The following is a 14,809-nucleotide window of genomic DNA, read 5'->3' as shown; positions in this document are numbered from 1 at the left end:
CCTAATCATTTTGATTGCCCTTTTTTGCACCTTTTCCAACTCTAATATACCTTTTTTTTTAACGGGGTGACCAGAACTGCACACAGTATTCAAGGTGTGGGCGTACCATGGATTTATATAGTGGCATTGTGATATTTTCTGTTTTGTCTATCCCTTTCCGAATGGTTCCTAACGTGGCTGTTAGCTTTTTTTGGCTGCTGCTGCACATTTACAGCTAATTTAGACCTCATCATTTTGTATGTGTAGTTTGGACTGTTTTTTTTCAATGTGCATTACTTTGCATTATCAACATTGAATTTCATCTGCCATTTTGTTTCACAGTCACCCAGTTTTGTGAAATCTCTTTGCAACGCCTCACAGTCAACTTTGGACTTTAACTACCTTGAGTAATTTTGTATCATATGCAGATTTTGCCACCTTGCTGTTTACCCCTGTTTGCAGATCATTTCTGAATATGTTGAACAGCATAGGTCCCAGTATAGCTCCTTGGGGCCTTGCACTATTTACCTCTCTCCATTGTGAAAACTGGCCATTTATTCCTACTCCTTGTTCCTATTTTTGAACCGGTTACTGATCCAGGAGAGGACCTTCCCTCTTATCCCATGACTGTTTACTTTGCTGAAGAGCCTTTGGTGAGGGACCTTGTCAAAGGCTTTCTGAAAGTCCAAGTACACTATATCCACTGGATCACTCTTGTCCACCTGCTTGTTGACACCCTCAAATAATTCTAATAGATTGGTGAGCCGTGACTTCCCTTTACAAAAGCTGTGTTGACTCTTCCCTGCTCTATTGTGTTTATCTATGTGTCTAATCATTTTGTTCTTAACTAGAGTTCAACCAATTTGCCTGGTCCTGAAGTCAGGCTTCCCTGCCTGTAATTGCCAGGATCACCTCTGAAGCCCTTTTTAAAATTTGTGTCACATTAGCTACCCTCCAGTCATTTGGTACAGAAGCTGATTAAAGTGACAGGTTACTACCACAGTTAGGGTATGTCTTCACTACCCGCCGTATCGGCGGGTAGCAATCGATTTATCCGGGATTGATATATCGCATCTCGTTAAGACGCGATATATCGATCCCCGAACGCGCTCACCGTCGACTCCGGAACTCCACCAGCGCGAGCGGCGGTAGCGCAGTCGACGGGGGAGCCGCGGCAGTCGATCCCGCGCCGTGTGGACCCCAGGTAATTCGATCTAAGATACTTCGACTTCAGCTACGCTATTCGTGTAGCTGAAGTTGCGTATCTTAGATCGATTTCCCCCCCCCCCCAGTGTAGACCAGCCCTTAGTAGTTCTGCAATTTCATATGTGAGTTCCTTCAGAAGTCGTGGGTGTATCCCATCTGATCCTGGGGACTTATAACTGTTTAATTTATCAGTTTGTTCTAAAACCACCTCTACTGACACTTCAATCTGGGACAGTTTTTCAGATTTGTCATCTGAAAAGAATGGCTCAGGTGTGGCAATCTGCCCCCCTCCTCCCTCCCTCCAGTGAAGACCGATAAAGTTGGATGAATGAGGAAACACAAAATTGCTGGGCACAGACATTTTATTCTTAACTTTCTAAGACTGTGTGTTGCAAGTAAAGAAGAGTCAAAGTATCAGAATGGTAAACCAATACTTGTCAGTGTCTCTTTTTTGAAAGTATAAGGAATGGACCAGGAGTGAACTTTTTAAAAAAATTATTTATGCATCATACTTGGCATTTAAAATCCAGCCAATATGGGCAAGATTTTCCAGAGCTCAGCCAGATTTCCAAAGAGCCTAGCTGCCATTTAGCCACAGATTTTTCCAAAGTGCTCAGTGCCCGACAAGCTGAGCTTTTATTGACAACCTGGCCCTCGATACTGGTGCTGATGGCTTCGGAAAATCTACCCCAAGCCAGCTTGAGGATTCATTAATCCTATTTCAGCTGGGATTTCATTTCTCTTCCTTGAGATGCTTGTTTTTTCTTTGACACTGATCCCTCGCTCCAGAGCTTTCCCAGTAGGCTGTTCAGTCAGGAAATCCCCAGCCATGCACACCAAAAGGTTAAGGTGCTTTGAAGTTGCACTGTGTATGACACAGCTAGTTACTGTTGCTCTGCAGTGGAAATTTTTGGCAAACTAGAAGAGACTGTCTGTATTTCTGTCTCTTGCACAGTGCCAAAATAGCAGCAACAAATATATAATAATAATATGCAGCTAGTTGCATAGTGCTCTCAGGTGGATGAAATCGGCATGCCCTTTGGGTTAGCGCCACTGGATGGTGCATCAGGAAACGGCCTCCTACCTGCCCCTTGTGGCTGCTTCAAGATCCAGAGGAATAAGGAGGGAACTGTGTTTCCCCAGAGTGCCGGGGCTGCAAGCCTGCCTGGATGTTATGTGGGCTGCACAAGGGGAAAGGCTCCCGTGCCGCCTGCCTCACTGTGCATCTGTGTAAGGACCAGGCCGAACTTGGTCCTCAGACTAAATGAGAATTAATGTGCATGGGAGAGTAAATTACACGGTGGTAACTGGGTCTGAGCCTACCTCCGAGAACATCTGTGCTGGGGTAACTAATGTGCCGAGGGAGCTGGGACAAGTTGTTACCTGCAACAGCTTAGACTCACTTTGATTCACCTCTGATTGTTGCCTATGAATCAATGAATAGTGGGAGCAATTTTCAGGAGTGCCTGAGGAGGACAAGTCCCATTGAAGGACCCTGGGAATTTTACTCCTGAGTCACTTAGGTGCTTTTGAAAATTCCACTGTTCAAGACCCTCCTTCCCCCCACGAAGATAAATAGTCACCTTGGGAGACAATGAATGTGTCAGTGTTTAAAGTCTTCCTCTCTTTACCAGGGCCAGATTTATCCCTGTTGTGACTCCAGGGACTTCAGTGGCGGAATGGTTTTGTCCCATAGATCATAGGGGACATCATGGTGGAAGGAGCGTACAGAAACCCAAGTGGGAGAGGTGGAGCGGAGGGGACAAGGGTCTTGTACCAGCGATGTGCCAGATCATGCTTTGCTGTGTTTTAACAGGTCATGGAGAACACCTTTTCCCAAAAGGAAACTGTCATCAGCACCCTGTACAGCAGTTTAAACCGAGCCATCCTGTATTGTCTGTCCAGGCCGCAGCAATCACTGCCTGAACAGCTGAATCTCCTGAACACCCTCCACACCCTGCAGGAACAGTGGGACATCATCTTTGCAACTTACAACTCAAATATTAGTTTCACCATCTGCCTTATGCACTGTCTGTGTCAGCTGAGCTCTGGGAGGTATGTGCACTGCACTCAGTGTGATTTCTGATTAACTTTCTCTCCTGATATTTATTGCAGTGGGCGGTGCACACAGAAGAGGAAAGATTTCAAGTGCTCTTTCAAGGTCATGGTGCCAAATGCTCTGAACTGTGGAAGTTGAGAGCACTCAGTGCCTTGCAGGATCTGGGATTTAGGATGTACTACATCCTAACAAATCACTGTCCCAATCTAATAGTCTGGTACTACGTGTGTAATTGCTTGCATGGGCCCACAGTTCCTTCCTGGTTTGCTCCCCATTAAGATTACTAAATTGAGCGGCATATGGGTTTTTTTCCCTCATTAAAGTTTTTGACAAAAACATAAAACACATTTCTTAATTTCAGTTTCAACAAGACAAAAATTTTTTTTAAATGTCAATAGTTTTACAAGAACCTGAAAGTGTTCAGTTGAAAATGGCATGTTTTTGTAAAAAATTCTGTGTAGTCAAAAAACTGTTTTCCCGTTAAAAATACATTTCAATGGAACAACTTCTACCATTTATATTGCTACGGGTGTTGTCTAAAAATATATACAGTGGTATGTATAATGAGGAGCGCCAGGTATTCGCAATGGAACTCTTGATTTCCATTTGTTATTTTGGAAAGTGATTGGGTAAACCTCCAGAAAACACCCAACTGATCTGAATTTTAGCTGACCTGTATAAAAGCTCTGATGGCTCAGAACTTGGTCTAGAACAGGGGTCGGCAACCTTTCAGAAGCGGTGTGCCGAGTCTTCATTTATTCACTCTAATTTAAGATTTTGCATGCCAGTAATACCTTTTAACGTTTTTAGAAGGTCTCTTTCTATGTCTATAATATATAACTAAACTATTGTTGTATGTAAAGTAAATAAGGTTTTTAAAATGTTTGAGAAGCTTCATTTAAAATTAAATTAAAATGCAGAGCCCCCCAGACCGGTGGCCAGGACCCAGGCAGTGTGAGTGCCACTGAAAATCAGCTCGCGTGCCGCCTTTGGCATGCGTGCCACAGGTTGCCTAACCCGGTCTAGAATCTCACAGGAATAAGCTTTCCTATGGTGTGTTGGCACTGCCCCTTCCAGCTGAGGCCAGAACATGCAATTGCAGAGACTAGACCTGGGCCCAGTCTGCAAGTATGTCTCCAGACTTCAAATATCTCTCCAAATCTAGGGATGGGTTTTTTGTGGGCATGGTCCTGCACCCATTGAATTCACTGGGAGTCTTGTCATTGGTTTCAATGGGTGCAGGATCAGACTCTGTGAGGTTATGGGATGGCTGACCAGTGTTGGTGCGGGTTTTGAAGTGGTCAGGGAATGTTTTGTTGCAGGGCAGTTTGGGTTCATTGGGAACTGACCTGTGAGGATTTTTCTCTGTTTGGTGTGTGGGAAAACTAGCAGTCGGCATTGTTGGCGTAATCTTTGCGTGCGATTTCCGCAGTGTTCAGTGTTTGGGTGTTTCTGGTAACAGCATGTCTTCTTTTGTAACGTGGGTAGCAACTTTCATTATAAACTAATGAACAGCTTTGTGGGGGAATAGGTGTAGGGGCCAGCTACAACATTCAGATCCGAGGCCACTTCAGAGGTGATCGAGGTAGGCTCATAGCAGAGAGAAACGTGCAAATGAAAAATGAGTGAGCAGATCATTTCTGAACCTTCTAACCTTGACGACAACAACAACACAAAAGAGCACGTGTGGATGTCACTTGTATCTGGGGAAGGTCATGGCTGGTTCCTATTTCATCCCAATGGCTTTGTTCGTCCCTAATTATTATGTTTTGTGCTTGGATTCTGGGGTTTTCTGCTGCTACATGAAATTCTCCAGAAAGCAAAAATGAAGGGAGGGAAATCATTACTGAGTATGATCTCTATAAAGGAGACAGGCAAGGCTGTGCCTGTCCCTGCAGAACAAAAAGAAGGAATTCTAGGAATAACAGAGAAACTAATCAGGGCTCCTCTTTCATTTCTATATGCTGTGAAACTAGGCACCACTGCAGCACCCTACCCCTGAGCATCTCAAAGCACATTTACAATGGTGCCAATGCATTGCCACTCCATGTGACAGGTGAGGAATATGCACAGAGATGTAAAGTGATTTGCTCCAGGTCATAGAGTGAGTCCTTGTCCTGACTCATCCCTCGCTCTGACCATTAGATCATGCTGCTTCTTGTGAACTGCAGAAAAGCAGACTACTGCAGTGGTTGCATCCTCAAGAATTCTGCACACAGAAGGGGGCCTCAGGAGGTATAGATGGAATTTAAAGGCACCACAACAAAAGCCAGATGAAAGGAAATGCCTCCTCACATACTGTTAACCTGAGGAGGTCAATGCTGCAGGATAATATTGAAGCAATTGTTTAGTAGGCAAAACAGGATTAGATAGCTGAGGAATCGGTGAAAGCTCCTGAGGGCAAACAGGGACTACCCTGTAGTCTGTATAACAGAGATTCTTTAACTGCTACTGTGAATTGGATTTTTATGAGCATTTTTATGCATCTGCTGTGCATTCCCAGCAATGTTCAGATTACAATTGGCCTCTGCTGATGAGAAGAACAGCTGCAGTTGCATGATCTTGGATTGATTTTATTGGGATTGACCTACGAACTCCTTACCAGATGGGAGTCTGGAAGTAGTTTCTCCCCATGATATAATACTGTTATTCAGATACATTATATGTGCATATAGGTGGCCAATCTCTGGGGGCATCTGTTACTGGTTAATTTTGGAGACGGAGGACTCAGATGGACCATTCTGCTCCAGCATGGCAGTTCCTGTGCTGCTAGATTTAAAGCAAGTAAAGCCAATGCATGAGTCTTTTAAAGCATCTCTGAGTTCATTGCTATTATTATTGCTTCTTGGACACCGGGGATGAAGTCCTGACTGTTGAAATCAATGGGAGTTTTGCTGATGACTTCAGCGGTGCTAGGATTCCCCCCTCCAGCATGTTGACTTTTCTCACAGGTGATGTACCCAAGGAATTCTTACTGACTTTAGTTGCAGAGTAACTTTAGAGTCTTTTTGGCAAAAGAAGCAAGTGCTTGGCATTTCTTTATTCATCAGAATGGTGCTAGAACTAGTCACTTTCTGTGCTCTGTAGAGGTTTAGGAATCCATTTAGTGTATCCTATATAAACTGAATCCAGTGAAACAATAGAACATTTGAGGTGGGCCACTTTTCTACATGGCTTTTCCAGATCTGTTTTTGTTCTTATTCCAATTTGATAATTCCTAGACAAAAAATGTTAAGGTGGAGTTAAGGTTGAGAGTATGTAGCAGTAATGTAAAGGTAAAAAACATTATAACAACACTGCAATTATCCTAAAACCAAGCACAACAAACCCAGGAAATTCAGGGTTACTGTTAAAAGTAATCCAAAGATGTAAAGGTAAGTGTAAGAAATGCCTATATAAGGCACCAAAACAGACTTAAGTCTGCCCTGTAGTTATGCCATCCAATAACATACCACTATGATTAGGGCATTGTAGTGTTTGTGGACCCACATTAAATTAAACTGATTTTTAGACAGAGATCAGATTTTTTCCCCATTATTCTTCTGTTTATGGCATCACTACAAGGCAGAGTTAAGGTTGTTCATATGCATTAACTGTCCATTTCTTACTTTACCGTGGTTGGATTCAGGGCCGGCTCCAGGCACCAGCTTAACAAGCAGGTGCTTGGGGCGGCCAAGGGAGAGGGGCGGCATGTGCGGCAATTCGGGGGTGGCAGGTCCCTCACTCCCTCTAGGAGCGAAGGACCTGCCGCCGAACTGCCGCCGCCGATCGCAGCTTTTTTTTTCTCCAATTGCCGCCACCGGTCGCGATTGCGATCGCAGCTTTTTTTTTTTTTTTTTTTTTGCTTGGGGTGGCAGAAATGCTGGAGCCGGCCCTGGTTGGATTTCTTTTAACTGTCACCTTACCTCTGAATTTCCTGCCTCCTTCTACCCCATACTGTGGTAAACTAGCTCCAAAAAAGTTTAGGAACATAAGAATGGTCATGCTGGGTCAAACCAAAGGTCCATTTAGCCCAGTATCCTGTCTTCCAACAGCAGCCAATGCCAGGTGCCCCAGAGGGAATGAACAGAACAGGTAATCATCAAGTGATCCATCCTCTGTTGCCCGTTCCCAGCTTCTGGCAAACAGAGGCTAGGGATACCATCCCTGCCCATCCTGGCTAATAGCCATTGATGGACCTATCCTCCATGAATTTATCTAGTTCTTTTTTTAACCCAAAGGCTTGTTTGTTACGGTCTCAGCACTTTTGGTGGTAGCACCGTCATTACTATTGTCAACCACGTTTACTAGGTCTTCGCTATGGATCAACCAAGAGCAGGGACCCATTGTGCTAAGTACTGTACAGATACAGACCAGTAGACAGTCCTTTCTGCAAAGAACTGACAGTCTAAATAGACAGGACAGATGAAGGGTGGGGGAAAGGGGTATATAGCTCACAAGAGAGAGTGATCAGTGTGATGGTGGCAAACACTATTGGGCCATTATCAGTCATCAGAAGCTCAGTTGTGGCTCTGTAGTGATTGTGCCGCCTACCTTAAGTACAGGATGGGAGGCAATGTGGCCTAATGGGTAGAGCGCTGGACTGGGACTTTGGGGATCTGGGCTCTATTCCCAGCTTAGCCATTAGCATGCTAGGTGATGTTGGTCCAATCACTGTGCCTCTGTGTGCCTCAGTTTCCCCATCTGTAAAATTAGACTAATGCTATTGACCTCCATTGTAAAGTGCTTTGAGAGCTACAAATAGAAAGTGCTGTGGGCTCTGATTATTGTAGGTACAGAGGGTGGGGAATATTGGCTTTTGAGTAAATAAAACATAAGAGGTTAGGTGGAAATCCTTGGAGTGTGCAGTGTTCATTTTCCTCGTGTTGATGGGATGCTGAAGGTGTCTGGGTTTCTCATGCCGCCTGTTGTTCTGTTTTCTCCAGCTATCCGGAAGGGTTTGGAGTGGATGCAAAACCAACACTGGCTTCCTATCGCCAAATTTTCCTGGCTCCGAGTGAAGAGGAGAAGGGGAGAGGGGACAGTCACCCTGCTCCAGGCGACGGTAACATATGACCCAAGGAATTCACTATCCTCAGAGGAGCACGACAAGGAGCAGGTCTAAAGAGACCTTCCAAGCAACTTAGACAAGTGCTTGGAAATAGGAAAGACAAGGTGTCTCTCTAATACTTTGGGACCAGCACAGCTACAGCAACACTGCATACAACAATGGAAATAACACGATATTTTGCTGTTTAACAGCTACCTCAGAGGTCAGAGGGAGCTGTGATGTGGTGGTCAGAATGATAGTAGGTGCTAATATCTCCACAGTCCTAGTTCCAGTTCTGATCCTGAAATCTGCTGTGGTGCTCGGCAGTCTCACTGTGCCTCAGTTTCACCATCTGTGAAATGGGTACAATAAGCCTTCTATAGTACATAAGCCCCTGTGAGGATTGGTGGTGCCACAAATGCTGTCACTTTGCAGAAACAACGGCAGCTGACAGCAGGAGGCTCAGATAGTCCAATTTTAATTAAAAGCTTCATTTCCCAGCGCAGCCCTTTTCCCGCCCCTCTGCTGGGAGAGGAGCGACTCGACTCTGTGGGCTGCTGCGCTGAATTGGGGATTTGAAGCAGATTTTCAGTGCAATTTACTTTACTTTAAAAGGCTCCCTGTTCTAAGAGAGCTGCCACTCTCATTCTGCTCAGCGCAGCAGCTCACGGAGCCTCCCACCGCGAGTTGCCCCTCTCCCAGCACAGGGAAATGAAGCTTTTAATTAAAATTGACATTTCTGAGCCTCCCGCTGTCAGCTACTGTTGTTCCTGCAAAGTGACAGCATTTGTGGCACCAGCAGTCTGGCAGCCCAGCCAACTGGGAGAGCAGGACACTCGGTAATTTCTACCTTGGTCTAGCACTTGTTAAATATCAGGAAATTTCACAAGGGGTTATTTTAGCTCACTTACTCCAGCTTCTCTTTAAGGCGGTGTAAGCTATCTCTGCTCTCCACAGAGCACTCACAGCAGAGGTTATTGTCCAAACTATACCCAACCACACACACCGTTTTGGGGTTTCCTGTTATTTTTTGATAACCACAAACATAAACCCTAGCCTGACTTCCCTTTAGAGCTGGCTATTTCTAGGATTTTTCCCTGCTGAACTTTTTAACTCTCCCCTGAGTTCTCCTTTGCCTTAGAGAGATGCTCAATTTTTTATATTCCTGCTGTGATCCAATTGGTCTGGTTTCCAGAGAGAGTCAGCAAAATAGCTCTGCATCTCCATGTAGAACATCCAGTCACAATGGTGACAACAGTTTTACAGTCCCTGATGTGTGGCTCACATCATGCCAGGGTTTCTACTGATGCTGTCTCAAGGATTAAAAATGTCCTGTACGTGCTTTAAATGTTATACATAAAATGTTAAATGTCCACAGACAGCTGATCAGGTGCTTATCCAGAGCAATGCATGATGGGTCAGCTGTTACTCCCACTGGTATTTGGAGTGTTGGATATGGAGGAAGAAAGGTCCTGTTGTTTTTCCACAAGGGAGTCAGTAGTGAAGCTAAGAGGCCTTTGCAGATAGTGCACAAAATGGTGATAATCTAGAGTAACTCCAGTGGCGTCAATAGAGTCACTCCAGATTGGCACCAGTATAACGGAGACACACTTTTGGCTCCTATGCTGCTGACTTCACATTCTCAAACAGAAGGTCATTCCTCATTGACAACTCTTTGCTTTCTAGTTCAGCAAGAGATTCTGAAAACAGTCAAAGTCATCTGGAAGCAGCTCATTTCCCAGAGATGGCAGGTCCTGGAGGACACCTACAAGATGGATCTCTCTGTGAAGCCGGGAGACAGAGAGAAGGAAGTGAAGATAGCGGAGATCACTCCTCTGTGGGAAGAGATGATGACGAAGGCTTGGCAGCACTTCATAGGTCTCTGTTCTTTAATGGAACACTTACCTCAGCGAGCAAAAGCATTGCAGGAAGCATCCCGATTAATGGAAGGATGCTGACGCCTCAGTTATAGTCTCCCATTGCACATCACAGGCCAGATACCTTGGGTCCTCACTCTTTTTTTTCTTCAGTCCAACTCCAGAGTTTGAGGGAGGGATTCTGTCCCACATGCCAGCCCCTTTACACTGCTCTGGTGATGTACAGGGATTGACTTGGTGCCACAAGGGGCTGGAATAGGATTCCCCAGGTGCAACCACACAGCATAGGGCTCCTCAGAAATGGGCATGCCAGGGCCAGAGGGGAGCCATGGCAGCATGTACCACTGCAGTGATTCTGGACCGTTCCAGATTGAAGAGCAACTGTTAGGAAGCTGCTGTCCATTAGAGCATTCCCAGGGCTGCTCTAATTTATGCCGGGGCCATTTTGGCCTCCTGAAGCAGCCCACAATCCCAAAGGCACAAAGCTACCATTGCTGCCCATCCCCAGGGGATCTTACACCCCCAGGAATAAGTACCAGACTGAATATAAACTGAGTAAGGGCTGAGTAGAGCCCCATACAAATCTCACCCACAGACATTTGGAGATAAGCAGCATGAGCTTCTCTGCAAATGAATGACCCCATGATTCCTGACATTCGTTGCAGTATTTGAAAAGCCTGAGAAGCTCTTCTAAGGGTTTTCCTGATGGGGCTTCCCATCTCCCCAGAGGACGACACTTGGAGATGTTGGGTTAATTTGCCTCCAGTGTCATTCTCTTGAGGTCAATGAGTTTATGCCCGGGGTACATTGGACCCCATTAGTTTTGTTAGAAAGAAAGTAGTACAGGTGGGTTGGTGGGGATGAGGTGGGGCTTACCCTAGCCAAGCTTATGGAGATACTAAAACAGGGCTTTGTAGTAGAAGCTGGTTGCAACCGTGTTTGGCCACAGAATTGTACAGTGTGTGGTCTGAGGTAGTACATGGTCCATCAGCTACAGGGCCTAAGAAGCACATACTGATGAGCGAGTGGGATAGAACAGGGACAAAGCACGCAGAGTTTCCACCATGGTACTGGGTCATGTCCCATGCAGATGCCAGCCTGCCACTCATGCTCAAGACCTGGGTCCACCTTTCCTTCCTAAGCATTTTATTTCCTGGTCTACAGCATCCGAGAAGAAGACTCTCCAAAGTAAAGCAACGCCAGCCCAGTCCCACAGCAAGCCCAGTTCCTGGAGCGAAAGCTTGTCTTCGGCTATGAGGTTGATGCCTGGCAAGAATGTAAAGGAAACAGTGTGCAAATCTGAGGTAACTTCTATTTCCCTATTATTTGCCTACACCACCCACTCGGAAGCCTTGAGAGGATGCCATTAAGGATGGCTGGGTTCAGGAGGCATCAGCTAAGGTTGCCTGGGATGTTCGCATATGAATCACATTAGTAATTATATCATTATAGGGATAAGTATAGTAGTAATTATAGGCATCTGTATTACTATTAAGCTTCCTTTCATAGATGTTCAGGCTAGAAATGACCATCATGATGATCTTGTCTGACCTCCTGCATAGAAGAGGCCAGAGAACCTCACCCAGCTTTAAGCCCAGGTCTTGTAGTTGACCTCTAGGCTCTCCTTTAATCTTAGCAGGCTTGGTTCCAATCTCATTTGTTGGAAACATCTCTTTATTAAAAGGCTTTTAATCAAGTAAGGCTTTCATTTACCAAGACGCTTAATCACACACCTAAATTTAAGCCTGTGATTAGTCCCAGTGGGTTTAAAGTTAGGCGTGTGCTTACACACCTTGCTGCATGGAGGCCTAATTGCAGAAAATAAAAATAGAACATTGCACTCTCCCAGTGAGGAAAGGGGTGAGGCATTCCCAGGTGTTGCTGCTACTTTTGGCTTAGATCACTGTGTGGACCCCATCTCTCTGACATGGTACGCCCCCCGCCCCCATCAGCTGCCTCCATGGCACTATCCTCTCCTCCTCTGCCCATGCTGGAGGCCCCTCCTGGGGGACTAGGTAGGCTGGGAGGAGGAGTGTGTATACCAGGCATGGGGCCAGAGGGGATGCATGTCACTGCCCCACCAGCTCCACAGCTGTTCTCAGGGAAAGACAAGGACAGCCAGACTGTCCATGCAGCTCCCCAAGAGGAGTGAGTCTGGATTAGTTGGGATCGGACCATGTTAGCAGAGTATTCCTATCCTTTCTGGCTGAGAAACAATAATGGGGTCATGGCTTCCTCCAAGCACCTAGCGGACACTTGTCCATACCACCAATAAAGAGCACAGGTTAGCGGCTGTTAGCAGGCCCTTCTTAAACAGCCCTCGGCCTAGAGCGGCGGAGGATGCTGCAGGGCAGGGTGCAGTGCACTGGTAGGGTATCCTGGGCAATGCGTCCCAGCCTCGAGGATCCTGGATTTAATCCACTGGTGAGTGTGTTACCGGTCTTCACCCTCCCTTGCTGATTGGCAGAGGAGATGGCTCTGTTATAGCCCCAGCTAGGGTGCCTGGGCTCCTTAGGTCAAACTGCACCTCCTTATGCTTTTATTTGTGGGGGGGGTCCCCAGTTCAGTCCCCAGTGTGTCGGCCAAGATGGTGGCTCTCATAACCACAGCGCTCACCAAGGTTTCTCTGAATAACGTCCTACTCATTGCTTAAGATCTTTGTTGGTTACAGAGCGAGCAACTTCTTCCCAGGTACACATGTAGCCTGTGATGTCATGCTGCCAGAGCACCGACTATTTGCCCTGGGGTCTGTTTAATTATTTTTTAAAATTAATTTTGATTATTACAGCTGATTACACCTCAGTGAGCAATGTAATTGATATTTGTTAATGTATCCCAAGGAACATTTTGTACAACATGCTTTTTGCTGTTGAAGGTTAAAGACTCCGTTATTGGTTTTTCCCTAAATATGCCCACATCATTAGTTCCTCCAGTGAAAAGGTTGCCATCTGGAAAAGGCAGCATGGAGACATTATTCAGGCACAAGTGCATGAAATTGGTGTTTCTGCATCTTCTGTCTCTCTTCTGCAAGGGAGAGGCTTGTAATTAAAGGAGCTGGGTTGGAGGAAACATTACTCATTCGGTGTTATTCCTTATCATGTCAGCGACTGACAGCTCTGCAGCACTGACAAATTGTTCCTCGCATTGAGACACAAAATGACAATTCCAAATGTTCTTCTCCCTCCAACTTCTCTTTGTGAGAGTTAACAGCACTTTTCAGCCAGACCTACTTGAGAGACGAGAAAATGGAACTCCAAGCTTCTCTGCAGCCTGCAACAGTCCCTCTATATAGAATCCATTCATAGAGTATAGGGGGGAGATCTTCAGAAGTGCCTAAGTGAGTTAGGAACAGAGATCACATTGGCAGTCATTGTGTTACCAACTCACATAGGTGCTTTTGGCAATCTCACCCCGTGGAGCTCATTGGCAAAGTTCCCTTTGACTTCAGTGGATGGAGCCCATGGTTTAGTTGCAGATATAATATAACTCATGGGGCCAGATCCATCTCTCTTCTTCAGTGGCACTGCTCACGTGAGTAAGGGTGGACAGGAGTTGGTCTTTGGTCGGGATGGCTGCTGCTTTGGTACAGTTTCCAGAACTGGTTTAGCTAAATATGAATGAATGGGAAATACCTGCTGCCAAGTTGGGACCATATGGAAATGTTGCTTAGTGGGCAGCCTACTGGCAGTGCCTAGGGTTACGTGGAATTGAACTCGGTATCAAATTTTGACCTCTGCTCTTCTCTCCCTATTGCCAAATAAAGTCTATGGAGAAGGAGAAAGGGGGATGACATGTAGGGATTCTCACTTGTGTCCTTGCATTTGTTTTCAGTGCTATATTGTGCATTGTGTTATGTCTTTTCATGCTGCTTGAAAAGATCAGATTCTTCTCTTAATCAGTAGAGCTAATTGGTCAGGATGTCAGGTCCTCACCCAGGGGGTCCGAATCAAGAGGATTACATTGTATTTATGAAGGGGAAATAAAACCTGAGATCAAACTCTCCATATTCCAAGCCTATTGTTAACAAACCTGTCAGTCTCGTCGGTGGTACCTGTGGCCAATGTTTTCAAATTTAGGGCTTTTTTTTTAAATGGCCACCTAAAGTTATGCTTTGAACTCCATATTTAGCCACTAAATAAAAGTGACCTAGTTTCAGAAGGTGCTGAGCGCTTGCAACTTCTCAATTAATTTTAGTGGCTGCTGGGGGTGCTCAGCAGCTGTGAAAACCAAGCCACTTTTATGTAGGTGGCTACCTTTAGGCACCTCAGTTTGACAATGTTGGTCATAAACTTTATCTTTTCTTATCTTTCTTTAATGACTCTGGTTGTTCCAAGATGTACTGTAATGGGATTGGCCTTCACATATTGTCCTGTCTTGCTTGGGGAAAAATCTTAGAACAACCATCTCCACCCCAAGCACTTTTGACCTTGAAAAGGGAGAAGGGCCAGGGAGTCCATGGAGCCTTGTTGGTTTTATGTGGAAGCCACTCAGATACTGTGGTGGGGGGTGGCAGTATGAAACCCTAAGGTAAGTGTGATGGTACAAGCCCCTAGGGTCAGGGCAGCATGGCCTATCAGTCACAGTCTATAAAGCAGCCCTTTGATGCAGGGCAGTGGGGCCTAATGGCCGGTGTCTATAAATAATAATAAATATATGGAG

The 14,809-nt window shown here is 45.5% G+C and overlaps 1 protein-coding gene across 1 annotated transcript in view; it reads left to right on the top strand.

Moving 5' to 3' along the window:
* WDFY4 (WDFY family member 4) overlaps positions 1-14,809 on the top strand; it is a 234,004-nt gene that overhangs the window by 109,242 nt on the left and 109,953 nt on the right. Inside the window, exons 35-38 of the mRNA XM_065407457.1 lie at positions 3,002-3,240; positions 8,170-8,288; positions 9,960-10,151; positions 11,315-11,454. Of these exons, the coding sequence (XP_065263529.1) occupies positions 3,002-3,240; positions 8,170-8,288; positions 9,960-10,151; positions 11,315-11,454 (690 nt within the window). The remainder of the gene's footprint in view (positions 1-3,001; positions 3,241-8,169; positions 8,289-9,959; positions 10,152-11,314; positions 11,455-14,809) is intronic.

This window comes from Emys orbicularis, chromosome 7 (genome assembly GCF_028017835.1).
Source record: "Emys orbicularis isolate rEmyOrb1 chromosome 7, rEmyOrb1.hap1, whole genome shotgun sequence".
Classification (NCBI taxonomy): Eukaryota; Metazoa; Chordata; order Testudines; family Emydidae; genus Emys; species Emys orbicularis.
The sequence above is the reverse complement of the archived record's forward strand: the minus strand, read 5'-3'. Positions and strand labels throughout refer to the sequence as shown.